This window comes from Myotis myotis, unplaced genomic scaffold (assembly GCF_014108235.1).
Source record: "Myotis myotis isolate mMyoMyo1 unplaced genomic scaffold, mMyoMyo1.p scaffold_m19_p_3, whole genome shotgun sequence".
Classification (NCBI taxonomy): Eukaryota; Metazoa; Chordata; class Mammalia; order Chiroptera; family Vespertilionidae; genus Myotis; species Myotis myotis.
In genome coordinates, this window is record NW_023416335.1 from 157268183 (window position 1) to 157294775 (window position 26593).

General features: G+C 64.1%; 1 protein-coding gene across 1 annotated transcript in view; it reads right to left on the reverse strand.

The window, feature by feature from the left end:
* The window catches only part of LRP1 (LDL receptor related protein 1), a 79485-nt gene that overhangs the window by 10504 nt on the left and 42388 nt on the right, over nucleotides 1-26593 (reverse strand). Inside the window, exons 23-68 of the mRNA XM_036297633.1 lie at nucleotides 26046-26291; nucleotides 24820-25017; nucleotides 23551-23755; nucleotides 23214-23378; nucleotides 22391-22635; nucleotides 21804-21935; nucleotides 21263-21490; nucleotides 20894-21068; nucleotides 20724-20818; nucleotides 20350-20499; nucleotides 20047-20187; nucleotides 19580-19714; nucleotides 17355-17486; nucleotides 16989-17123; nucleotides 16673-16802; nucleotides 16447-16573; nucleotides 15925-16076; nucleotides 15706-15830; nucleotides 15028-15405; nucleotides 13521-13710; nucleotides 11699-11903; nucleotides 10973-11165; nucleotides 10281-10406; nucleotides 9989-10117; nucleotides 8758-8877; nucleotides 8442-8555; nucleotides 8004-8153; nucleotides 7803-7925; nucleotides 7411-7527; nucleotides 7147-7275; nucleotides 6784-6906; nucleotides 6556-6696; nucleotides 6286-6476; nucleotides 5381-5564; nucleotides 5165-5250; nucleotides 4911-5030; nucleotides 4293-4480; nucleotides 3943-4148; nucleotides 3343-3531; nucleotides 2654-2802; nucleotides 2128-2221; nucleotides 1922-2038; nucleotides 1633-1752; nucleotides 1169-1291; nucleotides 884-1009; nucleotides 395-511 (exon numbers count right to left, since the gene is read on the reverse strand). Coding sequence (XP_036153526.1) covers nucleotides 395-511; nucleotides 884-1009; nucleotides 1169-1291; nucleotides 1633-1752; nucleotides 1922-2038; nucleotides 2128-2221; nucleotides 2654-2802; nucleotides 3343-3531; nucleotides 3943-4148; nucleotides 4293-4480; nucleotides 4911-5030; nucleotides 5165-5250; nucleotides 5381-5564; nucleotides 6286-6476; nucleotides 6556-6696; nucleotides 6784-6906; nucleotides 7147-7275; nucleotides 7411-7527; nucleotides 7803-7925; nucleotides 8004-8153; nucleotides 8442-8555; nucleotides 8758-8877; nucleotides 9989-10117; nucleotides 10281-10406; nucleotides 10973-11165; nucleotides 11699-11903; nucleotides 13521-13710; nucleotides 15028-15405; nucleotides 15706-15830; nucleotides 15925-16076; nucleotides 16447-16573; nucleotides 16673-16802; nucleotides 16989-17123; nucleotides 17355-17486; nucleotides 19580-19714; nucleotides 20047-20187; nucleotides 20350-20499; nucleotides 20724-20818; nucleotides 20894-21068; nucleotides 21263-21490; nucleotides 21804-21935; nucleotides 22391-22635; nucleotides 23214-23378; nucleotides 23551-23755; nucleotides 24820-25017; nucleotides 26046-26291 — 7164 coding nt within the window. The remainder of the gene's footprint in view (nucleotides 1-394; nucleotides 512-883; nucleotides 1010-1168; nucleotides 1292-1632; nucleotides 1753-1921; nucleotides 2039-2127; nucleotides 2222-2653; nucleotides 2803-3342; nucleotides 3532-3942; nucleotides 4149-4292; nucleotides 4481-4910; nucleotides 5031-5164; nucleotides 5251-5380; nucleotides 5565-6285; nucleotides 6477-6555; nucleotides 6697-6783; nucleotides 6907-7146; nucleotides 7276-7410; nucleotides 7528-7802; nucleotides 7926-8003; nucleotides 8154-8441; nucleotides 8556-8757; nucleotides 8878-9988; nucleotides 10118-10280; nucleotides 10407-10972; nucleotides 11166-11698; nucleotides 11904-13520; nucleotides 13711-15027; nucleotides 15406-15705; nucleotides 15831-15924; nucleotides 16077-16446; nucleotides 16574-16672; nucleotides 16803-16988; nucleotides 17124-17354; nucleotides 17487-19579; nucleotides 19715-20046; nucleotides 20188-20349; nucleotides 20500-20723; nucleotides 20819-20893; nucleotides 21069-21262; nucleotides 21491-21803; nucleotides 21936-22390; nucleotides 22636-23213; nucleotides 23379-23550; nucleotides 23756-24819; nucleotides 25018-26045; nucleotides 26292-26593) is intronic.

The following is a 26593-nucleotide window of genomic DNA, read 5'->3' on the forward strand; positions in this document are numbered from 1 at the left end:
GGGCACGGGTCCCTGGCCCTGCCCTCCAGACACACTGTGTGTGGGGAAGGGAGGGGAGGGACGAGACCACTAAGACAAGCACCAGGGTTTCAGGAGCGGCCAGTAAAGGATGATGGGGACGGGGACAGGTGGGCTCTGGGCAGAGGCGGGGTGTGGTGGGAGCACAGCACATTGGAGACACCTACCTCTGCAACCCCAAGAGGACAGTGTGAAAATGGAGAGAAACATGAGATGAGGTGAAATGGCACCAACTCAGATACACAGCATGGAGTGGGGTGGGGGGAGGGGGAGGGGCTCCTGACCCCCAGCCCTGGAGGCAGCTGCCCTGGTGCGGGGCAGGGGGGGGGCCTGCGGGCAGGGCCGGGCGCCTGCTGGCGGGTGGGGAGGGACGTACTGCAGCTCTCCTCGTCCGAGTTGTCCCCGCAGTCGTTGTCGTAGTCACACTGCCAGCGGCCGGGCACGCACCGGTTGTTCTTGCAGCGGAACTGGTAGGGCTCACAGGTGCGCTCGTCTGGGGGGACAGGGTTGGGGGCCGTCAGGGACAGCGTGGGGGCGGACGGCAGGGTCCACAAGGGTCCCCCACAGGGTGGGAGAGTGGGCGCTGCAGCCGGAGACAGGTCAGCACGGGGAGGCCGTGACGGGGCCGGGGCCGAGGGACCCGTGTGGGGGAGCTGCCTCAGGAGGGATGAACAGGCCTCACAGGCTCCGCACAGGCGTGTGCTGGGGGCTCCAGGACAGGGAATCCGACAGGAGGCACAGGGAGCCGGGGCGAGGCCGCGTGGTGACCCCGAAGGCAGGCAGCCCAGCTCGGCCCCATCAGCGGACGTGGGCCCACCCCCACCGGCAGGATCCGGCCCGCGGATCTGGGGCTGGGGACGCTCACCACACTCCTCCTTGGGCTCGTCAGAGCCGTCCCCACAGTCGTCCTCTCCGTCACACTTCCAGCGCGCGGGGATGCAGCGGCCGGAGTCCTTGCAGCGGAACTCATCCACCCCGCAGGTCATCTGGGCTGCAGGAGGGTGAGGGAGGCGCCTCTCAGGAATGTGCTGTGAGGGTGGGCGTGGGTGGGTGGGAGTGGGCACTGAGGGGGCCCCAGGGGGCTCCGGGGCCTGGGAGGGGGTGGGCGGCTCTTGCGGGAGGTGGGCTCCGGGTGCCCCAGGCTGCTCACTGCAATTGGCAGGCTCGTCGCTGCCGTCCACGCAGTCGTTGTCCCGGTCACAGACCCAGACGCGGGGGATGCAGCGCTTGGTGATGGAGCACTGGAACTGGTTGGGGGCACAGGTCACCTCGGCTGTGGGGACGGATGGACAGAATGAGGCCTTGCCCTTGTGCCTCCCACCACAGTTCCAGTCTCCCCGGCCCCGCCCCTCCCCGCCTCCTGCAAGCACTTTCGTGGGAGGAAGGGACAGTGTATCCGCCTCTGGTGCTGTGTGCTCCTGGGTCTGCACATCTCTCTACCGAGCACCATGATTTTAGGAGCAAACCAAACACCCAAGACAAGGTACGCTGCCCTCCGTCAACGCTCCTGGGGGGCAGCAGGGCCCCTAGGAGCAGTGGGCAGCAGTTTTCAGGGTGAACTGTGTTTTCCCACCACCCCCTTCCCTGCCACGGGGGGAGGGGGGGGGCACTCACGGCAGTCCCTCTCGTCCTCCCCGTCTCCGCAGTTGTCCTGCCCGTTGCATCGGAAGATGCCGGGGATACAGCGGTTGGTGTTGGTGCACTTGAACTGACTGGGCAGGCAGACGTGGATGTCTGGGGGAGGGGAGGAGGGGAGGTCATTCGTGTGGGTGAGGGCTCAGGAGCAGGGCGTGGGAGTGCGGGCTCAGGGCCTGGAGGGCGGAGGGCTGAGCTTGCTTGCCCTCAGAGCGCAGCACGAAACCCCCAGATCCCGGGGAGGGGCGAGGGGAGGGGCGGCCCTCACCGCAGTTGGCCTCGTCACTGTTGTCCTGGCAGTCATTGTCCCCGTCACAGATGAAGGCGGGGTTTGTGCAGATGCCAGTCGAGCACTGAAACTGTCCTGGGCGGCACTTGAACTCGTCTGCGGGCGAGCGGGAGGCTCCGCATCAGGAGGGGGTGCTGGGTGTGGCCGCCCCAACCAGGGCCCCGGCCGCCCGCCCGGGCACTCACGGCAGTCGGGAGGCTCGTCCGAGTGGTCCCCGCAGTCGTCCTCCGTGTCGCACTTCCACCAGAAGGGGATGCACTTGTCGTTCTTGCACACAAACTGGAGGGCAGGCGGGCGAGAGGGGTTGGTGGGGGTCTGGGGAACTCGGAGGTTTTCTTTGAGGGGCTGGGATGTCTCACAGGAGAAGCAGGGTCAGGGTATTTTGGGGGGAGGACGAGTTGGGTCGAAGGCTGGGATGGGATGAGTGCAGGAAGGCCAGGTGAGGGGGTGTCTGTGTGGAGGCCAGGGTTGGGGGTACTAGAGGGAGGGTCAGGGTTAGGGTGTGGGGGTGTTTGTGTGAGGTGACGGGTGTAAAAGTATTGCTGTGGGGAGACAAGAGGTAGGCAAGAAATGTGGGGGTGTTAGCGTGGGAAAACCAGATGCGTGAGGACATTAGAGAGGGTGTGGGGGTCCAAAGGAGGAGTGGGGGCACTGGTGTGGGGGCCGGGGGATCACGGCATGGCTGAATGGGGCCCAGGGGGACCGCCTCACCTGGCTGGCCGTGCAGTTGGACACACAGGTGCGCCCATCGCTGCCCAGGTAGAAGTTGGTGGGACAAGCGCACTTGTGGCCGCCCCCGGGGGACAGCAGGCACAGGTTGCTGCAGCCGCCGTTGTTGACCTTGCAGGGGTGATTGGGCACTGCCAGAGGACAGGGGGGTCAAGGGCGGCGACTGGGCCCAGCAGACGGCCCACCGCTCCCGAGCCCCGGCCCCTGGCAGAGCGAGGGCAGCGCTCGCTGCTAACACTTGCTCTGCCTGCAGCGGCTGCCCAGCCCCTCTCCTGGGCCGAGGAGAGTCAGAGCCAAGCCTGCTCCCCCAGGAGGGAGCTGAGGCCAGAGACAGGAGCGAGCCTCTCGCGGCCAGGATGAGGCCAGCCTGCAGCCCATGCTGCCTCCCTGTGCCCTCCCTCAGCTATGGCTGCCTGCCTTCGGGGTCCCTGCGCCCAGGACCCCCTGCTTGACTGGCCTCAGGGCCTTGGGGCTGAGAGAGTCCAGGGCGGGACCCAGGTTGGGCTGAGCTGCGGAGAGGCGGACCACGGCCTGTCCACACCTCTTAAATCTTCCCGTGCTGGAGAAGGGGTGGGCAGGAGCCCCTGGGGGACTGAGGGTGCCAACCCGCTGGGATGAGATGGGGCCTTGTGCCGCTCACCTTCACCTGCTCCCGCCCCGCTGCGACTCACCGTCGGGCTGGCGCAGGGCGTGGAAGACGTGCAGGTCCATGGGCCGGTGCAGCGTGCTGATGAGGAGCGTCTTGTTGGCGCCCGTGGTCTTGTGGGCTCGGTTGATGGACTTGGTCTCCCAGTCGGTCCAGTAGACGTAGTCCTCAAACAGGGTCAGTGCGAAGATGTGCGGGATGTCCTGGTTGAGCACTGCGGACGGGGAGGGGACAGGTCAGCAGCCCCGCAAGGCGGGCGTTCGCCTCAGCCCCAGATGGCGCAGTGGCTTCCCCAGGTCGCACGGCTAGTAAGCGGCAGAGATGGAACCCCGACCCGGCCTGTCTGAGCCGGCTCCTGCAGCACAGCATCCATGGTCTGCCGTCAGGAAGGGGGAGCTAGAGTTCGCCAACCTCAGGCCCCACACCCACCTGCCTCGGCCGTCACCCGGAACTGTGTGCGGAAGGGGTCCTCCGGCCGAGGCCGACCCCGGGACGCACCCTGCGGGGCTCGGCCGTGCCCTCTGGCTTTATGCCCACTCTTGCCCCTGGGTCCTGGCCCCTGATAGCTTCAACCCCCAGCCCCATCAGGGCTGCGGTGCCCGGGCAGCCTCGCTGGCACACTGACCAACGTGACGATTGGAGCCGTCCAAGCTGGCAAACTCAATGTAGTCCTCGCGAGCATCGGCCCAGTAGATGCGCTGGGTGACGTAGTCCAGGGTCAGGCCGTTGGGCCACGTGATCTTGGTGTCCACGATGACGCTCCGGCTAGACCCATCCATGCCAATCCGGCCGATGAGTGAGTGGTCACCCCAGTCTGTCCAGTACAGGTACCTGGCAGGAGGTGGGCAGTGAGCCCGAGAGATCCAGCGACTGGTCCCTCCAGCTCCCACCTGCATGCGGGGGGGGGGACGGGGCCTGGCCGCCTGCCGCCTGCTTTCACCAGCTCCCAGCTCCCGCCACTCCCAGCTCCCTTACCCGTTCTGCACATCCACCACCAGAGCCCTGGGCTCACGGAGGCCGGAGCTGACCAGCACCGTCCGGTAGGCCCCGTTGAGCTTGGACACCTCGATGGTGTCCCGGCCTTTGTCGCACCAGTATAGGTTGCCGCCCACCCAGTCCACAGCCAGCCCGTCGGGGTTGCTGAGGCCGGTCCGGTGCAGCACCTTTGGATGAGGGGGGGAGAGCCTGAGTGCCCTGGGTGGGCCCCTCAGCCTCAGGTTCCCCGTATGTACGTGGGGAGTGTGGCTATGAGGACAATGGAAAAGCCCAGCCTGGGGCCTGGGGCGGCCGAGGTGCGAGGGAAGGGGTCTCTACATGAGAGACCCTCACGCCCCCCACGGCAGGTGCCTGGGCGCAGAGGCGTCAGGGAGGCCAGACACAAGGGGGGTCTCACTGAGGATCAGGGAAAGAGCAAGAGGGACCTCCCAGACCTTCCTCTGGCGTGGGGAGGGGTAGAGGCAAGGCCAAGCAGCGTCACGGAGGGCTCAGCAGGAAGGGGGAGGAGGCCACTGGGGTAGGTGCGTGGGGAGAAGGGGCCCTGGGGTGCTGGATCTCTGCACCCCGTAGGGCAGCTGGGGGTGGCCCCGGCCGCACCTGCACGTCGCTGCCGTTGAGGTGCATCCTGCGGATCATGCTGCCCTGAGTGGTCACGTCCGTCCAGTAAATCATCTGCTCGCGGTAGTCGAAGTCCAAGGCGACAGCGTTGTTCAGGCCCTGCGCGGGGGGACAGGTCTGAGCGGACAGGAGCGGGCGGCTGGGGCAGCCCGGGAGCTGGGGCGCCCACGGCCCCACGGGAGGATGGAGTTCTGGGCCCCGGGCAGGGGCAGGGCGGAGGCCGGGGCTGGCACCTGCTTCAGCAGCGTGTAGTTGGAGCCGTCCAGGTTGAGCTTGCGCAGGTAGTACCGGTTGGCGAAGATCAGAAATGGCTCCTCATCTGGAGACAGAGGAGCCTGGCTCAGCTGCGGGCTGGGGCCCATTCTGGCGCCCCTGGTCCCCGGGCTGTCGTGAGCTCGCTGTCCCAGCCCTCCCTCCACAGCACCCAGCTGTGGCCCAGGCCACCTCACCGGTCACAGCCTTGCAGCTGTGGGGGTCGCCGCTGCGGGGGGAGTAGCCCTCCACGCACAGACACTTGTAGCTGCCGTGGGTGTTGATGCAGAGCTGGCTGCAGGGGAAGGTGGTGCTGCACTCGTCCACGTCAGCACACGTGCGGCCGTCGTCCTTCAGCCGGAAGCCGGGGCGGCAGCGGCACTGCGGGCATAGGGAGCCTTGGCTGGGGGCCGGGTGCCGGGCCTCCCCGGGGGCTGATGGCCCTTGTGGGGCTCTGGTTCCCTCCACTAGGAAAACCCAGACTCACCACGGGAGGCAGGCAGCACGCAGGCACTGAGCCAACCGTGCCAGCAATCCGGCCCTCACCCGCCAAAACCTCGAGAGGAGTCCCCATGACCGCCACGTGTCCACCTCCCCAGGCGGTGCTCAGGCCTCAGCTGGGTGACCTGTGGGCACCACTGGACAGAGCTGGCCATGCTCCTCTCGAAGCTTTCCTTGTCTGTTCTCCGCCCCAGCTGCTGCCCCGCCCCAGGTGCTGGGCCAGTTCCCCAGCCCTCCCCAGCTCTAGGCGGCCAAGCACCGGGCTCAGGCCCAGGGCTTCTCGTTTCCATCCATGCTCACTCCCTTGGGAATCGGATCCAGACTCAGGGACTTAAATGTCATCTCCATGGCGATCGCTCCCCGTTTCGCTCTCCCGTGCAGCCTCTCTCTCGGACTGCAGCCTGGGCATCGCCTAAGCGACACCCACATGCCCCCTGCTCTCTCAGCCTTTCTCACGTGGGCCGGCAAAGCCTGCCGCCCGCCCGGCTCTCGGTCGCTGCTGCAGGAGCCCTCGGGGGTGGCTGAGTGAGCGCATGGGGGTGGAGAACGGAGTGCCCCTCTGGCTCGGGGTGTGGAGGCCCCGCCCTGGGCCGGGGCACACCTTGAAGCCGATCTTGAGGTCCTCGCACTCCTGGCTGCAGCCGCTGAGCTTCCGGCTGAGACACTCGTTGACGTGGCAGCCCCGCTCGTCCGAGCCGTCGCCGCAGTCGTCCTGGCCGTTGCAGAGCAGCGCCTCGGCCACGCAGCGCCCACTGCTGCACAGGAACTGCGAGGACGCGTAGCACTTGTGCTCTGGGGGAGGGGGCAGAGGGCCAGGTCAGCGGGGTCCCCGGAACGGGTGTGGGGTGGGGGGTGGGGGGCGCGGGCCCACCTGGGCTGGTGCAGTGCGGGTTCAGGGGCGCCTCGTCGCTCTGGTCGTGGCAGTCGTTCTCTCCGTCGCACTCCCACTGGCGGGAGCTCAGGCAGCGGCCGTTGGCGCAGCGGAACTCACTGGGGCCACAGGTCGGGTACTCTGCGGGGAAGGGGGGGGGGGAGGCTGTTGGCCGGGGCACACCTCACGGAGGACGGGGTCTGCTCCCCACCACGGCCCCGGGCTCACCACACTCCGGGGACTCGTCCGAGCCGTCGGCGCAGTCGCGGTCGTGGTCGCACACGAAGTGCTTGGGGATGCACTGGCGGTTCTGGCACATGAACTCGCGGTCGTCGCAGGTGCTGTTGTACACTGCGGGGGGGGGGGGGGGGGGGACAGGCCCTCAGCCCCGGCCAGGTGCGCCCACCGCCCAGACCTTCCTGCGGCCCAAGTGGTAGAACGGGCAGAGCACGGGACAGGGCTCTGCCACGGAGCCCTGAGTGACCCCTGCTGCAGCGCTTCCTCTTCTGGACCTCAGCTTCCCCTGTGCCACGTGAGGCCGTGGCTACTCGCTGCCCAGCCCACTCCTCACCACCCACCCCCGCCACTCACGGCAGCCGGCTGCCACGCTCTCGTCGGCGCCGTCGGCACAGTCCTTGTCGCCATCACAGAGCCAGCGTTCGGGGACACACACATGGGTGCCCGGGCAGGAGAAGGAGTTGGGGCCGCACGTCTTGCCCTCTGTGGAGGGAACAGGGAGCTGCTGAGGCCGGGAGCAGGCAGGGCAGGGCGTGTGTGGATGGTGGGGTGGGCATCTGTGGCCCCAGCCCCCCCTCCCCACAGGGAGCCCCCCTCCCCACAGGGAGCCCCCCTCACCACAGTGAGCCGCCTCGTCCGAGCCGTCCCCGCAGTCGTCGCTGCCGTCACACAGCCACTGCTTGGAGATGCAGCGATGGTTCTGGCACTCAAACTGGGCCTCGGAGCAGAACTTGTCTGGGGCAGTCAAAAGCCTCAGTTAGATGGGGAGGGGGGAAGGGAGGGGAGACCACGGCACCCTTCTGTGGGGCCCAGCAGGAGCTGGAGAGGTGACCCCCTCTCTTCAGGGTCTGGGTGGGGGTTCGGTGTGAAGGCCCCAGGTGCCTCCCCCCAGGAGGGCGTTTCTGGTGGAAGCCGAGAGCAGGGCCTGGAGGGGGTCCTAGCGGCTGTGGGAGAGCCCTGGCCCCTCAGGTCCTCGGCTCCGGCTGAGGGACGGGATGCTGGCCACTCACTGCAGTGGGTCTCATCCTCCCCGTGTTCACAGTCGTCCTCCTTGTCACACGTCCAGCTCATGGGGATGCAGCGCCCACTGGGGCAGGCGAAGTAATTCAGGGGGCATCTGGGGCGCTTCACACCTGGGGGCGAGAAGGGCATGAGGGTCCTGCTTTGCTCCAGCGCCCGCCGCCCTCCGCGCACCTGCCCACCGTCCGGACCTGGGCAGTCTCGCTCGTCGCTGTAGTCCCCGCAGTCGTTGGCACCGTCGCACACCCAGCTGGGCGCGTAGCAGAGGGAGGTGTGCTCACAGGGCTGGAAGTGCACGCCCTTCACCCCCAGGCGGAAGTAGCTGCTGCAGTCGGTGGCGCCTGGTAGGGGGCAGGGGTGAGGGGTGACACCAGTTCCCTCCAAACACCCTCCCAGGCAGTGGCCGGCCATGCGGGCCTTGGTGTGTTTTGGAAAGTTGGACAGGTGTCCCTGAGGGGGGTGCTGCCCACACCTTCCACTCACGGCCCCTCCCTGAGTCCCAGGGAGCTTGGCCTGGAGGCAGGGAGCAGGCTGGGGGGATACAGGCCGCCTGTGGGCCAGAGGGAGGACGGGGGGGGGGGGGGGAGCACGGCAGGAGCCAGGGCAGCCCCAGGAAGGGCACCACTCACTGCAGTTCATCTCGTCGGAGGCGTCATCACAGTCCACGAACTGGTTGCAGCGGCTGGAGTTCCCGATGCAGGTGCCGTCCCGGCAGCGGAACTCGCCGGCACCGCAGGCCGTCTCTAGAACAGGGGCCACCGGTGCCATCAGGCGAGGTCCTCCCTGGGGGGCCAGGCCGGCCCAGGCCCAAGCCCTGGTCACAGGGTGCCCTGAACCAGACCCCCGGGGCTGGGACCCAAAGCTCGGCAAGGTGGGGTGGGGCAGAGGTCGGGGGCCGGGGGTCGGGGGCCGGGGGTCGGAGGCCGGGCACAGCGTCCCACTCACTGTTGCAGGGAATCTCGTCAGAGCCGTCCCCACAGTCATCTGCCCCGTTGCACCACAGTATGTTGGACACGCACCGCCCGTTGTTGCACTGGCGGAAAGTCTTCTTGCAGCGGCGCGAGTCTGCGGGTGGGGAGCAGGCAGCAGTCAGCAGCAGCTACAGCGGAGGGGCTGCCTCTGAGTCTGATGAGCCGCCCTGCACTCATTCCCTGGACAAAATGCAGTCCTGCTACAGGCCTGCCTGGCACAGGGTTTGGGTGGTTCTGCAAAACGCCTCTGGGCCCTGGGACTTTTGCTCCCTCACTCCCAAGTCCGTGGCTGGAGTGGAGGCTGGTGCCTGGAGGCCAGGGGTCTGGGGAGTGGCTCCTTAGGCTGGAGTGGAGGCTGGTGCCTGGGGTCAGGGGTCTGGGGAGTGGCTCCTTAGGCTGCAGTGGAGGCTGGTGCTTAGAGGCCAGGGGTCTGGGGAGTGGCTCCTTAGGCTGGAGTGGAGGCTGGTGCTTAGAGGCCAGGGGTCTGGGGAGTGGCTCCTTAGGCTGGAGTGGAGGCTGGTGCCTGGAGGCCAGGGGTCTGGGGAGTGGCTCCTTAGGCTGCAGTGGAGGCTGGTGCTTAGAGGCCAGGGGTCTGGGGAGTGGCTCCTTAGGCTGGAGTGGAGGCTGGTGCTTAGAGGCCAGGGGTCTGGGGAGTGGCTCCTTAGGCTGGAGTGGAGGCTGGTGCCTGGAGGCCAGGGGTCTGGGGAGTGGCTCCTTAGGCTGGAGTGGAGGCTGGTGCCTGGAGGCTAGGGGTCTGGGGAGTGGCTCCTTAGGCTGGAGTGGAGGCTGGTGCCTGGAGGCCAGGAACCTGGGGAGTGGCTCCTTAGGCTGGAGTGGAGGCTGGTGCCTGGAGGCCAGGGGTCTGGGGAGTGGCTCCGTAGGCTGGAGTGGAGGCTGGTGCTTGGAGGCCAGGAACCTGGGGAGTGGCTCCTTAGGCTGGAGTGGAGGCTGGTGCCTGGAGGCCAGGGGTCTGGGGAGTGGCTCCGTAGGCTGGAGTGGAGGCTGGTGCCTGGAGGCCAGGAACCTGGGGAGTGGCTCCTTAGGGTGGAGTGGAGGCTGGTGCCTGGAGGCCAGGGGTCTGGGGAGTGGCTCCGTAGGCTGGAGTGGAGGCTGGTGCTTGGAGGCCAGGGGTCTGGGGAGTGGCTCCGTAGGCTGGAGTGGAGGCTGGTGCTTGGAGGCCAGGGGTCTGGGGAGTGGCTCCTTACTGCAGTAGGACGGCTTCTCGTCGGACTTGTCCTTGCAGTGGGAGACGCCGTCGCATGTCAGGCTGAAGTGGATGCACTCGCCGTTGGCGCACTCGAACTCGTCTTGTATTCGGCACGAGGAATTCACCGCTGGGGAGGGAGGCGGGGAGCTTCATGAGCCAGGGTCCCCGCAGCATCCCTTTCCCCACCCGGCACGAGGGCATCCTCAGTTTCTCCTCGGTGAAAGGGGAGGGGCTGGTCCCCAGGGTGCACCCCGGTCCCCGCCAGCACCCGCCTCCCTCCCGCGTCTCACCCCGGCAGGTGAGGTCCTCCTGGAGGATGCGGCCCCCTCGGCAGGAGCAGTTGACGTGGCCTTGGTGGGTGAGCAGACACAGGTCCTGGCAGCCCTCGTTGTTGATGCGACAGGGGGAGAGCTCACCTGAGGCCGGGACGGGGGGCAGTGGGCTTGAGTGCACAGACGGGATGTGCACCCACTCCCCCAGCTTCCCTGAGCTCCCGGCACTGGCTGTGGCAGGCGTGTGGTGAGGGGCCGGGTGGGGTATTTGGGGTGCCTGAGATGGAGGGTGTGCTCTTAGGTGGGCGTCATATGGAATTCCAGGTGTGCTTTGGGGCGAGTCAAATCTAAGCAGACTTCAGATCATGTATGTAATGGGGGCTCCAGGGCCTGTGCGAGAGGCCCGGGAAAGCTGCAGTCTGTGTGGGGGACACTCAGTCAGCCAAGCCCAGTGTGTGTGCGGTGGAGGGGGTTGTCTGCACACGATGCAGCTGGTGGTGCAGGCAGAGCCTGGGCTGAGAGCGTGCGATCAGCCTCCGGGGGATTCGTGGTTCTGGGCGGGAGGAATGTCAAGAGCATGTGCTGGAGGTCCACGGAGTCAGATGAGACCGGAGGAGGGTGGTAGGAGTGTGTGTGTGTGTGAGTGTGCGTGTGTGTGCACGCTGGCAGGACGGGCAGGACAGCACGGCTGGTGCAGCGGCCCCACTCACAGCTGTTGGTGTCATTGGCCACCGCGATGATGCCCATGGGCTGCTGGGGGATGTCCACGCGCAGCAGCTTCATGTCGCTGCCCACGTACTTGTTGGCTCGCTGCACGGCCCGCCGCACCCAGTCGGTCCAGAAGATGTGCTCCCCGTACACGGCCAACCCGAAGGGGTGGACTGGCTCCGACTTCAGGATCACCTGCGGAAACAGCGCCGTTGCCGTCCCAGCATCGCGTGGGCCTCTCGCCGACTCCACCCCCTGCAGCAGGCGCCTGGCCTAGGCCCCTAGACAGTCACAGAGTGGGAGGGACCCGCAGAGGCATCCTGCCACCTCCCTCACTGAATTGATGGGGAAGCCACGCCTGGACGGTTAGGGCTGCCTGGACGGTGAGGGCTGCGCGGCCGCACAGCTAAGTGGCAACATCAGGGCCTGGATGGGGCGCCTCGGGCCCTCCTGGTTCTTCCTACCACGGGACGACCTTAAATTATGTAGGTGATGCCTGAGGACTTTATGAGGGCAGGATCCATGCATCCCCAGGGCCTAGGACAAAGGACTAGGACTCCCCTGTCTGTTCTGCCCTTCCCTGGCCTTCCCACCCCAGGCCCTGGGCCAACCCACCTCCCTGACGCTCCCTCTCTGTGACTCTGCGCCTGTCGTTCTCCTCGGCTGACCGGCCATCCCCAACCCAGCCCCCTCGTGCCACCATCCATCCGCCTGCCCCGGAGACTCACGTAGCGGTGGGAGCCATCATACTCGCACCGCTCGATCTTGTCCAGGGTGGCGTCGGAGAAGTAGAGCTTCTCCGCACGGTGGTCGATGGCCAGGCCGTTGGGGGTGCGGATGTCCTTCTCGATGAGAGTCAGGGCATTGGCTCCAGACAGGGCCGCTCGCATGATGCTGGGGTGCTGCTCGTTCCAGTTGGTCCAGAACATCAGGCTGCGGGGAGAGAGAGCCTCAGCGGACAGGAGTCAGGCCAAGGGGTCCCCCACGGAGGGCCCAGGCCGGCCAGGGAGTGGACCGGACCCTGGGCCCCAGGCAAGCTCCGAGCAGCTAAGGCCACACAGCCCCGGTGCCGGGAAGGGCTCGGCCATCTGCACCTCCTAAGACAGTGTAGCCAAGTGAGTTAGGCTCTGGGGCTCCAGGCCTGGCCCCACCACTTGCCAGCCAGGGACCTCACCAGGTTACGTAATCTCTCCATGCCTCAGTTTCCCACTCTATGATGTGGGGAACTACTCCCTGTCCCATAGGGTGGTTTGAGGGTTGAACGAGTTAGCATCCATCTGGATGACAGCCCTGTATTTCCCATTATTTTATTAATGCTCTCTTCTCCCTGCATCCAGGAGACCCTTGCTGAGTGTCTGCTCTGTCCTAGGTCCTGGGGATGCACGGATCCTGCCCTCACAAAGTCCTCAGGAATCACCTACGTAACTTAAGGCCTTTGCATATTTGTGGTCTGAGCCCCTGAATGAGCCTCTGGGCCTGGTCTCCATAAAGGAGGTGGTGGGAGGCCCGCGCGCCGTGCTCCCCTCCGCGGCAAGCCCCCGCGGTGGGTGTGCAAGACCTCAGGCGGGCCGAGCACCACAGTGTGTGAGGGTGTGGTCCTCACATCCCCTGCACTGGGTCGTGACTCCGGGTTCTCAGTCTCAGAGAGTCACTTAATTAGGCCTGGGGTGGAGCCGGGAGCCAGCCGTCCCCAGGCCAGCCTCACGCACCCTGGGGTTCTGGGGTCTGAGAACCGCTGAGCTGCACAGGAGTCAGGTCCGTTCTCCAGTTTTTTTCAGAAGATCTGCCATCCCCGCCCCCAGTACCTCTGCACCCCCTCCCCCTGCCCCTCTGATGTTCTGGCCACAGAGCTGTCCTCGGCCAGTGGACTTGTCTGGCTTGTGTTCTGGACTCCTTTGCAACCTCAGCACCCGCCCCCCCCCCCACCCCGTGGGAACCTTTGGATTAGGCGTGGGAGGCCCCCTTTCATCCCTCCCTACCTGGAGCTCTCCCTCCTCCAGCTCTTTCTCAAAGCACTCCTGTCTGTTCTGCCCTTCCCTGGCCTTCCCACCCCCAGGCCCTGGGCCAACCCGCCTCCCTGATGCCTTAGCGATCACAATGGCCCTGAGCCATCATGCTTCCTGCCACGACTTCTCTCCCAGCTGGTGGCTTGAACAAGCCCAGCTCAAGGGGTGCACACAACAGGTGTTCAGTGGACAATCTTTGCCTGAAGCGTGAAGTCCCAGAAATACACAGGACCTACTATGTGCCTCGCACGTGGCTCGCTGGTGAATGAATGGACTGATCCCCAAGCCAGAAGGTCCTCTGCAGCCCCCTTTCTGATCCTCCCCTCGGCTCAGGCGCCCGAAATATTATGATGCTCGCATTACAGGAGAGGAAACTGAAGCTCAGAGAGGTCATGTAGCTGGTCCGAGGTCACACAGCAAGGAAGCAGCTGAGCTGAGGTCAGAGCCACCTCTCCGTCATGCCCTGCCTGGGTCTGCTTGGGTGGCTTCTACCCCCGAGACCCCCGCCCCGCCATGGCCCCTGCCGCCCGAGCCCTCGGCTCACTTCTGGCACTCATCCAGCACAAAGGCCCGGGGGTGGTCATCCCCAGACATGGTGATAACCGTCTCACGCTCGAAGGCCCCCACGCGGGTCTGGTCCACCGTGTGGCGGGTGATGGTGGATGTCGTGTAGCTGGTCCAGTAGAGAGTGTCCCAGGCTCGGTGATAGGCCAGGCCTTCCACGGAGCCCACATCTACGAGAAGGAAGGAGCATCGGGGTTGGGATGGGGCCAGAAAGCAGGGCTGAAGGGACGGCCTGGGCAGGAGCTAAGGGGCAGCCTCAGCACCCCCTTCCTGACCCACGTGGAGTGGGAAGAGATGTGTGGGAGCTGGGGAGCTGGGGGGGACACAGCCCGCGGTGCCCCCAAGCCCTGTGGTATTTCCCTGTTTCCCACCCAATGACCCACGGCCCAGCTCCTGGCCCTCTTCCTGCGTCTCCCGCTGTGGGTAGACAGGACTTTATGTTGCCGCCATACCCCCCGGAGCTAGAGTTCTGCCGTGTTGGGTGCGAACTGGATCTACTGGGAGCTTCCTACTTAAAAGGACCCTGAGCCAGATGTGTTGTAAACATCTTCAACTCAGGTTCAAGAACTGAGTGCACAGTGAGAGACAGGTACCGCCTCTAAGAGAAAAAGACCCAGGGTTTCAGTGGCTTCACGCTGTAGGACCGCGGCTGCCAGAGGCGGCCGCAATGGAAGCACGGTAGCCTGGACAGTGGCCGAGGGCGGGGCCGCTCCGCAGCCTCTCCGGTCCAGCCCGGACGGCAGAGGGTCGCGTTCAGTTTGGACGCCCCGTGCTTAGACAGGCGTGTGGACTGGACCACGTGAAGCAGAAAGCTTCCAGAGGCGGCTGAGAGGACAGCCTGTTGCTATCACCCCTGCAGACCCGGCCCGGTTCCCTGTCTGGCTGGGTGAATGAACACATGACCACGTGAATGTGTCTAAGGACCCGGGTACCCAGCCTGGAGAAGACAGGACGCGGGGGAACAAACAGTTTCCACAGAGCGGGAAGGCTGCCCCAGGATGACGGCTCCAGCGCCCATGGCCCTTCCTGGCCCGTCCTGTGCTGAGCTGAGCTGAGTTCTCACACCGGCCGCCTCTGCGCTCCTGACTCTACACAGACAGGAAGTCGGAGGCTCTGGGAGCACAGGAAACGTGCCCAGGTGACTGAAATCCTGTGTCTGGGCGTGAACCCGTGAGCACCGGACACACAGAGGGGAGCTGGGGCTACCAGGGCAGCCTGGGGGCGAACCAGGACCAGCGGGGAAGGGAGAGGGGAGCCAACTCAGCCTCCAGAGAAGGAGAAACGTTCCAGTAGCTACAGCGGCATAGCGTGATCCGATGGCCGCCTGTCAGGGACTCCGAGGCAGGTGGGATTTGGGGGGGGCGGGCGGGGCGGGGGCCCTGGCTGAGGTCTGCCAGCTCTTCCACCCTGAGTCTGTGCCGACCCTCCCTACACATGCCACCCCCCCCACCCCCCGCTTCCTTGGCAGATGCGGAATCTGGGCTCACTCTCCACAATGGTGGTCCTCCCGGAGCCGTCGTCATTGATCTGCTGGATGTTCCCAAAGTGGATGTCACTGAAGAAGATGCGGTTGGGGGTGCCCGGCGAGGTGCCTGCTCGGTAGTCGAAGGCCAGAGCAATGACATTCTTCATGTGCTTAGGGTCCTCGAAGGCCTGCACGGGCGCGTTGAGATTGCGCTCGTCCGACAGGTGGATGCTCTTGAGGATGGTGCGCTCCGAGTAGAGCAGGTAGCCAGCATACTCGCGGCACGACGCCCCATCTTCAGCCAGCATCCCGTGGGCGCAGGCGCAGGCCCGCTGCCCGCCACCGCGGTACAGACACAGCTGCTGGCACCCACCGTTGGCCACTGCACACACGTTGGTGCCTGGGGGGGTGGGCGCAGGGGAAGGAGGAGGCAATGGAGGGCGGGGCCTGCCTTGGGGGAAGACTCATGGGCGCCTGTGTCATCTCAGCTGAGGTGGAAACTCTGGGCCCCCTCCTCTGCTTCCCCCAGTTCAGACACCCTCCAGCCAGCACCAGTCCGGTCCTAGGGCTCCCCAGCCCCTGCTCACCAACCCTGGGTCTCCAGGGCCCCGGGAAAGTGCCCCTTGGGGTCTCACTTCTCTCCCAGCCCCCTCGCTCTGGGTCCTGGGGGTGAGCACGCAGGCCGGGCCCCCGGCCTCACCTTTCTGGCGGTCCCGGTTGAAGACCTTGATGTCTTTGAGCTGGACACCGATGCCCGTCCGCAGGGGCACCGAGTCCGTGGCATTGTCTTTGCTCCCGCGCTTGATGGAGCCATTGGCGTGAGTCCTGGGGGAGGGAAGGGCCATGAGCAGGACGTCCACTGGGGCCGGGAGGGAGGGCACGGACGGGGCGGATGGGAGGCTGGCACGGACGCCCTCACCTGTCACTCCAGTAGATGAAATCCTCAAACACAGACACGGAGAACATGTCCATGTTGTTGCTGGACAGAACCACCTCGCGGTTCTCCCCCGTCTCCAGGTCGATCCGCTCGATCTTGTCCGTCCGGGCGTCGCACCAGTACAGCTTCCCATCCTACAGGCCAGAGGCACCACCTCACCTCCATCCCCAGGCCCCATCCGCCCCGCCCGCCCCGTCACACTCACTCCCGACCCTTCTGTCTCTCCTCCTTCCTCCACCTCTTCCACTCCCCGACCTGCTGATCTGCCGGCCTCCAGGGTTCCCTCCAGCCCCTACTCTGGGTGACCCTCCCCCACCACCTCTAGGGTGGCAGGAGTCCTACTCTGGGGGGCTGGGCCAGAAGACCCTGTAACTCCCTGCGCCCATATCTTCCTACCAAATGGGGGGCTGTTATAGGGGGATTCACAGGGGAGCAGGGCATGGGATGAGGGGAGCAGAGCATGGGGTCCTTCCCCCGGCCCCTGGGCCATGCCTGCATCCACACCTGATAGTCCACCGAGATGCCGTTGGGCCAGCTGATGCTGACGTTAACCAGCACCACGCGCTCGGTGCCGTCCAGCCGAGACCGCTCAATGCGTGGGTACTGGCCCCACTCGGTCCAGAACAAGTACCTGTGGGACGGAGGGGCACATGGGCTCAGTCCCCAGCACACGGAGGAGAGGGCCCTGTCAGTGCGGGCTGTGGACCGGCCACCCTGCCCGGCTCCTCACCCCTTCTCCGGGTGGACGGTGATGGCCCGGGGCTTGTCCAGGCCCTGGGAGATGACCACGTAGCGGAAAGAGCCATTGAGCCGGGCCACCTCGATGACGTCAAAGCCCTGGTCCGTCCAGTAGATGTTGCCTGAGGAAGGAGTAGGTGCTCAGGGGGTGGGGTGGGAGCACGTGCACTGGGGCCCCTCCCAGCCCCAGGTACCCCTGCTGCTCCCCCATCTGCTCCTGCCTGCCCCTTCTCCTCAGACCCCTCCTTCCAGGACCCCACTTCCCCATCCTCTGCCTCACACGGAGCCTGCACCCTGCCGTGGCTCACCTGCAATCCAGTCCACGGCGATGCCCTCCACGCGGCCAATGCCATTGGTCACAACGTCCTCACGCCACGTCTGGTCTCGCTTAGCCCGGCTGATGGTGCTGAGGCCCATGTCCACCCAGTAAATGGTGTCATTTTCTGAAGGTGGAGAAGCCAACGTGGGGATGCTGAACAAGGCAGGGCCAGTGGGGGGTCACACTCACGTGGGGTCAGGACAGAGGTGAGTGGCTGCTGGGGGGGCCTTGAAGGGCAGATGGAGAGGGTGGGCAGCTCTGCTAAGGGCCTGAGGTCAGGCAGCCTGACCCTGGACCCCTAAGCACACCACCCCCAAAGGTCATGCTCCACTACCTCCTGCATCGAATGGCTCACCAGCGTGGAAGTCGATGCCGACAGCCAGGGAAGTCCCAGACACTGGGACCAGGGCGTCCGACTTGTCGTTGGGATCCAGGGGGATTCCGCGGATCCCCTCATGCACAGAGTACAGGAGGAAAGAGCCCACACCTGAAACACAAGAACACTGCAGGCATGAGCCTCACCGATACCCCTTTAAACTTGGCTTCTGTCACCCTCACACCTGTTCTTCTATACAGCCCCTTAAAATATAATAAAACCATAATATGCTAATTAGACTGGACAGCCAAACGACCTTCCAGACAAAGCTGGGGCTGTGAGGGCCAAGCCCCTTGCACAAATTTTGTGCATGGGGCCTCTAGCATATATATATTTACATATTGATTTCAGAGAGGAAGGAAGAGAAAGAGAGAGAGAGAAACACTGACTGGCTGCCTCTTGCACGCCCCACACTGGGGGTCGAGCCCACAACCTAGGCATATGGCCTGACCCGGTATCGAACTGTGACCTCCTGGTTCGTAGGTCAACACTCAACCACTGAGCCACGCCGGCCAGGCCTCTATGCATTCCTTTTGATATCCCTCCCCCCTCCCCCCCAGCTATCACGCTTCCCTCTCAACACACATATATACACACACCCTCGCCTAGGCAGGGAGGTCAGCTCTCTGGGAGTCAGGAGAGGGACACACGCAGGGAACTACCTGCAAGACCTCCAGCCCCCACTAGAGGGCGGCAGAGGCCGGGGTTTCTGTCCCTGTGCCGGGCTCTCCAGGCCACTTCCCTCAATACAACCCAGCAGCCTCCGAGGCCATGACGGAGAATCTGGGAAGGTTCTGACCGAGACACTGACTGCACTGACTCCCACATTTAGATTCCCACCCTAGTTTCCTCTTTGTCCTTCCCTCTCTCCAACACCTGAAACAGCATTCCCAACCCCTCACCCCTGAGCCCGTCTCATTCCCGTTTCCCATTGCTTATGGGGAGCCATATTCACGCATCCCAGAATCCTCCCTGGCTTTTACCACTTGATACAGTGCATCCCCAAATGGGCCTTGGTGGCTCAGGCTCCATGAAAAAAGGGACTCATGGTTGAGTGAGTTGGGGGAAACTCCAAACACCAGAGTCTTCCCTTGAAAAATGTTCCGCGCAGACGAGCACATGCAAGGCTCTGAGACATTCTGCAGCGAACACCCTTCAACTCTGCTCACCCCAGTGTTGGTTTCTGTAACATTTACCCACATCAAAGGGAGGTGCCCGAGTGCACCTCAGAAATGCTGTCTCAGGGCACAGGCTCGTAAATCAGTCACCAGGTTCTTGTGAAAGGTCTCTGACTTTCATCTCTTCCCTGTGGCCGGCCGAGGCCCCATCTCCTAACACCGGGATTACGATTACGGGAACAGCCTCCGAACTGGTCTGACAGCCTCGGTTCTCCCTCCCCCACTCAGCCGGCGCCTCGCCGCCAGGTTAATCTGCCCCAAACACCACTTCCCGGGCTCTCCTGGCTGAGGACTCCTGGCCCTGCCCGACCTCACAGCCCGGCACCACGACTGCCCGCTCTGCCCAGCACTCGGACTTGGCAGGCCCGCCTTTGCTCTGGACCCCTTGCCGTTGCCTATCAGCCCTCCGCTTTGAGCCACACAACACTCAGATCCTACTGGGAGTCAGGAGAGGAACTGCCTTCAAGACCTGCACCCCCCCTAGAGCACACCTATGCCACAGAGCTGGCCCTGCCTTTTTTTTTTTCTTCTTTCTTTAAATCCTTACCCAAGGATGCTTACTGGTTTTTAGAGAGAGAAGGGATAGAAAGAGAAACATCGACGTGAGAGAGAGATCCATCGGTTGCCTCCCAGACATGCTCCGACTGGGGATCGAACCCGCAACCTGGGTATGTGCCCTGATAAGGAATCGAAACCGCAGTCTTTTTGGTGTACGGGATGACACTCCAACCAACGGAGCCACCCGGCCAGGGAAGCACTGCCTTTTGACATCTTTCTCCAAAATCCTACTGAAGTCAGAGCCACTTCGTGGTCCAGTTTCCCCTGCACGCGAGCGCCCCCTTCTGGTTAAGACTGCAGAGCACGGGGACTTCTGTCCCCCGGCTTCCCCCGCGGCACCCTGACTAAACATCCCACTCAGAAGGCCCTTAATGACACATGACGAATGCAGTCCTGTTGCCAAGGCTGTCGGTAGGACGGTCGGGGTTGGAGACCTGGGTCAAAGCGGGCAGAGGCGGGGGCACTGACCCTCACAGGCCTGCTGGCCACTCCGGAGGCTGTAGCCAGCTGTGCACATGCAGGAGCGGGTCGACTCTGACGTGGGCAGGCAGAGCTGGGAGCAGTCCCCGTTGTTGACACTGCAGGGGTTGGTGACCTCGTGCCCTGGGGGAGAAGGCGGGAGGCAGAGAAAAGGGTCAGTCGTCCTCCCTGGGACCTCGGTGTTCGGCTCATGCTGCTCAGGGACAGTCACTGCCTTCACCCTGGGCCTGGTGGGGGTCACCACCCAACTCAGCTCTCAGGTCATCTGTCCTCCAGTAACCGGGTGGCTGTGAGCCTATACGGTGCCTCCGTGAGAATTAGAAAGGGGAACCCCTTTGGATGGTGAGCGGAACCCACCCCATTTTCATTCCCATCCGCTCCCTTGCCCAAGGGATCCTGAGGCCTTGACGTCTCTGATCCCCACCTCACCTCCCTGCCCCGGAGCCCTGTCTCACCCAGCTGGATGCTCTCGTCGTAGACCTTCATGTGCATCACTAGGGTGGTGCTGTTCCGCAGGACCACGGACCCCGAGCCGTCAGCCTTGTTGCAGGTGCCCATCTTCTCCGACACCTGATCTGCCCACCACAGCTTGTCCCCTGGGGCAACAGGAGGGGATGGTACCCGGGGAAGGCCCTCCCAGCAGCGCTCCTGAAGGGCCTGGCAGGGCAGGCAGGCTGCCCCCAGGCCCGCCCCCATCTCCCCAGCCAGTGCAGCCTGGCCTGCTCTGCTCCTGTCCCTGCTCCCGCCGGCGGCCTCACCCATGATGGCCAGGGCTGTGGCCTTGCCCAGCTGGTTCCGCATGGTGTCGATGATCTCCAGGTCACTCCCGTCCAGGTTGCAGCGGTTGATGGTGTGGTTCCCGGAGCTGATCCAGTAGAGTTTGCTTTCAGGGAAGTCAATGGCCAGGCCTGGAAGAGGGGGGTGTCACCGCGGGAGAGCCTGACACCAGGGCTGGGGTCCCAGAGCCTACCCAGCCCGCTGCCACCTCCAAGGATGTGTTTTGTGGGAAGGGTGGGAAAGATAAGCACTGAGCCGGGAGTTTGGGGAGACAGGGGGGCAACTGGAAACCCTGAGAGCGTGTCCTGGTCGGGGAACGAGGGAAGGCTGTGGGGCAGGCGGGGCCAGCTCATACCCACAGGGCCCCGCTGGCCGCTGAAGAGCAGGGTGCGGTTGCTGCCGTCCATGTTGGCCATGCTGATGTTGTCACCGTCGGTCCAGTACAGCTTCCTGGGGGAGGAGGAGGGGCTCAGCATCCTCGTCTGCCCCCCACCTCCCGCTCCCTGACCCTGGCCCTGGACTGACCCACGAAGGGGGTGGACAACCAGGCCGTGGGGCTGCTCCAGGCCCTGTACCACCGCGTTCTTGAAGGAGCCGTCCAGCCGCGCCACGTTGATCTGCTTCTTGTTGGTGTCGTAGCTGGTCCAGAACAGGTTCCGGGACATCCAGTCCACGGCCAGCCCGTGGGCGTTCGGCAAGTCTGGGGGCACAGCGGGGAGGTGGTGGCTGGGGGTGGCAGGGCAGAGGGTGGGGGGTCGGGGCAGCCTGTCTTCTGTGGGGAATGGGGATCAGGACACCAGGCCACGGTACCCCGAGGGCCGCAGGGGCAGAGGGAGGGGACACCAGGGACCCCGTGGGGAGCCAGGGCGGGCGGGGGCAGGGTCCGGGCAGAACCTGCAGAGACGACCGTCTCCACGCCGGTGCCGTTGATGAAGGCTCTCTTGATGGCCTGCGTCCGGACGTCGGACCAGTACACGCGCTGCTCGCGGGCGTCGTAGTCCAGCACCGTGACGTTGTCGATGTCGGGCACCGTGAAGGAGATGATGTAGTTGTAGTAGGGGGCGTCCAGGTCCACTCCCCGGATCTCCATCTGACGTGCGTACAGCAGGAACTTCTTAAACTCTGTGGGGCACGGGGTGGGGTGGGGTCACTGCTGAGGGCAGCCTTGCCTCCGGGCTTCGCGCCCCCCACCCCCACCAGATCACGGTTCCTTCTCCGAGTCCCTTCTGTCGGCTGCTGGCCCTCAGCGATCCAGGAGCAGCGCTCCCCTGGGGTGACCTCCCTGCGGTAGCCCCGCCTGTCCTACCAAGGCTGCCCCGAGCCTCCCCAGCGGGTCCGTCCCAGCTCACTGTCTACCTGCAGTGACACGGGAGCCCCCTGATGCCGGCTCCTCCCTGGGCCTCAGGACCACCGGCCCTGCAGGAAGGGCTCCTACCGTAGCAGGTGGTGTTGTCCTTATGGAGCTTCATGAGGTGGGGACAGGCGCAGGAGACCGTCCGGTTGTAGTTGATGAGACACAGGTGGGAGCAGGGGCCGCGGCCCCCATTGGCCTCGCAGGGGTTGGGAGCTGGGCGGGGGGAGAGAGGAGAAGCAAGAACATCCATTGACTTGCTGGGCCCTCCGTGGCCTTCCTCTCCTGAACCACCCCTCTTCTTCTCCTTTTAAAATACATCTTTACTGACTTCAGAGAGGAAGGAAGAGGGGAGAGAGAGACATCCATGATGAGGGAGAACCTTTGATCGGCTGCCTCCTGCATGCCGCCTACTGGGGAACGAGCCTGAAATCTGGGCATGTGCCCTGACCAGGAATCGAACCATGATCTCCTGGTTCATAGGTCGACGCTCAACCACTGAGCCACACTGGCTGGACTGGACCACCCCTCTTCACCCCTTCCCATCCTCCCTGTTTCAGCACCGCCCACCGCCAGCCCTTCTCTGTCAGCGGGCTCTGAGCTCCGGTCCAGCACAAACCCCTCCTCTCTCGCAGGCCTCTGACCCGGCCGCTGGCTCCTCTGGCCCTTACCCATGGGCTGCCGGGAGGGGTGGTACACCTGCAGGTCGAAGGGCTGGGTGTTGGTCCTCTGTACCACGGTGACATTGTGGCCGGTCCACTTGTTGGCCTTGGCCAGCGTGTTTGTCCGCCAGTCCGTCCAGTACACCTCCCCCCCGTACAGCGTCACCGCGAACGGGTGGGACAGGAACTCGTGCCCCCGGAGCACCTCCATGTGGCCGGAGCCATCGTAACGGGCCGAGTAGATGGCATCCGACCTGCGGGCACAGTCGGGGCGGAGTGAGGGTGCCGGCTGGGGCCGCAGCTCAGGGCACCCTGCCCAGGACGCCCCTCCTCCCCACCCCTGCTGGCCAGAGAAGGCAGACAGACTGGCCAAGCCGGGGACCACGTGTGCCAGGGCCAGGATCCAGCCCTGTCACACCCCCCACACCCCCCTGCCTCCCACTTCTCCTCAGGGCAGCCGTTAGCACACAGGGCCTTGGTGAAGGTTATAAACAGGCACCCCCTCTGCAGAGACCAGTTAGACTGAGCCCCCGGAGAGTGCACAGATCTGAGGGGCCAGGAGGTTGTATTTCAGCCCTCGGCCAGGCACCTGGGGCAGGGGGCGGCTCGCCTGCACCCTCTTCTATCCGCATCTGTCCCCTAACCCAGCCCCTCCCTCACTGCCGCCCTCTGCTGGGCCCAGCCCTTGGCCGCCTGGTTCTGGACCTAAGTCCCCAGGCCTTCTTACCACCCTCCTCACTGCCAGGTCCTGGGGCCCTGGCCCACCCTGGCCCTGGAGGCGGCGGGGGGCGGGGGGAGATGGAGGCCTCCCAGGGCTGGTGGAGGGGCTGACCTGGCATCGATCCAGAGGATGCGCTTCTCCAAGTAGTCCACGGTGAGCCCGTTGGGCCAGCCACCCGAGCCCGTCTCCCGGTGGATGGTGCGGCGCCCGGCCCCACTCATGGAGGCCGCCTCAATTCGGGGCAGGCTGGCGTCCCAGTCCGTCCAGAACAGGATCCTGGGGAGTGGGGAGGCGGTCAGGAGGGCCAGCAGGGGCCTGGGGAAGGGGCTGTGGGAGGGTCTGGGTGAAAGGCCAAGGGGGTTGAGGAGCATTAAGGAGATGGGTGCTCTGGCCAGGCTGAACAAGGCTTTGCAGGGACCGTGGGGTGAGGGCTAGGCGGGGTCCTCACCCATCTCGGGGATCCAGTGCAATCGCCCTTGGGTGCTCGATGTCACCCGCCAGCAGGGTGGTCCGAAGAGTCCCATCCAGCTTGGCCACCTCGATCTGGTCCAGGTTGCTCTCGACCCAGTAAATGTTGCCTGCAATCCAGTCTACGGCCAGGCCCTCGGGGGTGGCCAGGCCGTACTGAATCACCACCTCGAAACTGGTCAGGGCTGGAGAAGGGAGGTGGCGGGAGGTTAGAGTCCCATGGGGCTGGCTGGACTCACCTCGAGACATCCTGGCACATTCCATGACCGCCCTCTACCCTGCCTCTGATGGGCCCCCGATTCCACTGGGGTTCCCAGCCTCCCACTGTCATTCAGGCCCCACACCCCACAGGAGGTCAGGCGGAGTGCAGCCTGGCTTCCGGAACCCCGGAGGAAGGGGTCACGGCTACCACCTCTGCGTGCAGCTCTCTGGAAGGCTAACCATGGGAGGAGGTCAGGGCAGAGGGTGGAGGCTTTGGGGGACAGACCAGACCCCATGTGAGGAGGAAAGAACTTTCTAGAAGTCACCCCACAGACTGTCTCGGAGATTTTTCACGGAAAGACATATATACATGGACTGCATTATTTTAGAAACCGTTGCACAGTGTGCACACGATCAGTACCCCCTTGCTGATGGGCATTTGACAGCTGAGTGGTTCCAGTTTTCCCTACGACAGACTCCTGCAGGAAGATGAGCTTCTTCTGAGTCTTTGCTCAGATGTCACCTCCTGAGGGGCCTCCTCTGACCATCCCATTTAAATGTCAGCCCCCTCCTCACGGCCCCCTTGCCCCTTCCCCTTGGCCCCAGCGATGCCCTCCTCTGTCCCTCCACAGTGCTTACAGCCACTGCTACTGGCACATGAGCTCCAGCAGGGCAGGCATTTGGACCGGCTTTGGCCACTGCTGCCTCCCAGGGCCCCGTGGGTATGGCAGGTGCTCAACATGTGTGTCGACTGGACGAACGAAATCTGTGATGGGTCAGGCCGCCGTGGGACGGAGGCCGAGTTCAGGTACCCCCACCCCTAAATGACGTTTTTGCTTTCAAGCCTGTAATTCTAGGGTCTGGGGAGCTGAGCTGCAGGCCTTTTCAAAGGAAGGCTGATCATTTTGTTAATTATCAGGCTGGCAGCCCTGCCTACGATAATTACGGGGCGTCAGGCACTGAGACCCACAGCAAAATCTAACCAATTAACCAGAGTGTGGGGGCTGGGGGCCGAGCACAGGGCCCCTTGGGCGGGGGAGCCCTTCACCTCCGTTGTCCAGCAGCTTCCCGCGGTAGATCTTGTCCTCCACCACGTCGGTCCAGTAGAGGGCGCTCTGGCTGAGGTGGAAGTCCAGGGCGATGGTGTTGCGCAGGCCAGGCACCAGGACGCTGTAGTCCCCTTTTTGAAGGTCAATGCGCCGGATTTCGTGCCGGTTGGAGAAGATGATGAAGGGCTTGAAGGGGTCTGCAGAGGGGTGCGGTGGGGGTCAGCAAGGGGCTTGCTGCCTCCGTGCCACCCTGTGCAGGGTGAGGATGGGAAAGGGGTCGCCTCCTAACCCTGACAGGCATGGTGGGCCCCTCAAACTCAGGGACTGAAAATCGCCACACAGGGGGTCTGAATGCACAAATCCCTATGCCAGACCGACTCACAGCAGGTCGCCACTCCTGGCCTTAGCTTCCTTGGCAAGGTCCTCTACCTGAGTGAGCCTGTGGTCTTCTTGCATCTAAGTTACACACTTTGGAAGGTCAGAGTATCTTCTCTTCCAGACCCTCAGGGCACAGCCTGGCACCGAGGAGACCACAGAACCCCCCCTGGTTACTTTGTTCCCAGGATGCCACCTCTATGTGCACACACTTTAGTTAATAACCATCCTGGACCCTCCAACATAAAGTATGTGCCTCTCCATTTACTTTTATTATTATTATTATTGACTTTTTTACAGAGAGGAAGAGAGAGTGATAGAGAGTTAGAAACATCGATCAGCTGCCTCCTGCATGCCTCCTACTGGGGATGTGCCTGCAACCAAGGTACATGCCCTTGACCGGCATCGAACCTGGGACCTCTCGGCCCGCAGGCCGACACTCTATCCACTGAGCCAAACCGGTTAGGGCTCCCTTTACTTTTTGTCTAATCCTAGAGAAGCTTTGTTTTCTCCTGCCCCTTAACCTGCCACCAATGGATTCCGTGTAACCTTCCTCTCCCTTTTATTCTAATGAATAAAACAAACTGCAAAACTGCCACCCTCTGGAGCATTTTCTCCAGCTATTGAGATTTTACTTCCCAGCAATTGTCAGTTTGACTCAAGTAAACTAAGAAAATTCTCTACAGATTTGGACGTTTCTTCTGTCTATAGGGAGGCAGGGTGTCTGTTGGCTCTGGGGCTGGGCCTGACAGACACCTTAGCCTCTGGCATTCAGCCGCCCACAGCTCAGGGACCTGCCTCAGCCTGCCCAGTGCCCGGCTGCCACCCGCCGCCCTCACCCGTGTTTTACCCAGGCTGCGGCAGCTCTCGCCATCTGGCTCCAGCACCCATCCCTCGTAGCAGGAGCACTTCACGCTGAACTTGTTCTGGTCGCACTTCTGGCTGCACTTGAGGTGCTTGGCACAGTAGCTCTGGATCTGACAGGTGTGGCTGTCAGGCCCCAGCTCCATGCCCAGCGGGCACGAGCACACAATGCCTTCCCCGGGTGCCACTGAGCAGTTGTGGCTGCAGCCTCCGTTATTCAGAGAGCACTGGTCTGGGGGGTAGGGATCAGGGGACAGGATCAGGGTCAGGATCCCAGAGGGGGCAGGACCATGGCCCTGCTGGGCCCCAAGTCCCAGGCAGCCCAGGCACGCTGCCTCCCCCTCCCCCCTCCCCGCCCCTCATCCTTCCTTTCCGTTCCCGTCAACCCTCTGTCCCACTGCTTCCCAGGCTTTCTCAGGACCAGAGCTGGGACCCCAGCACCCACCATCGGGACCCCCCCTTCCCACACCATGTCTGCATCTCTCTGGTCTCTACTTCCTTGCCACTTCTTGAGCCCACGGTAGGGGCCTCAGC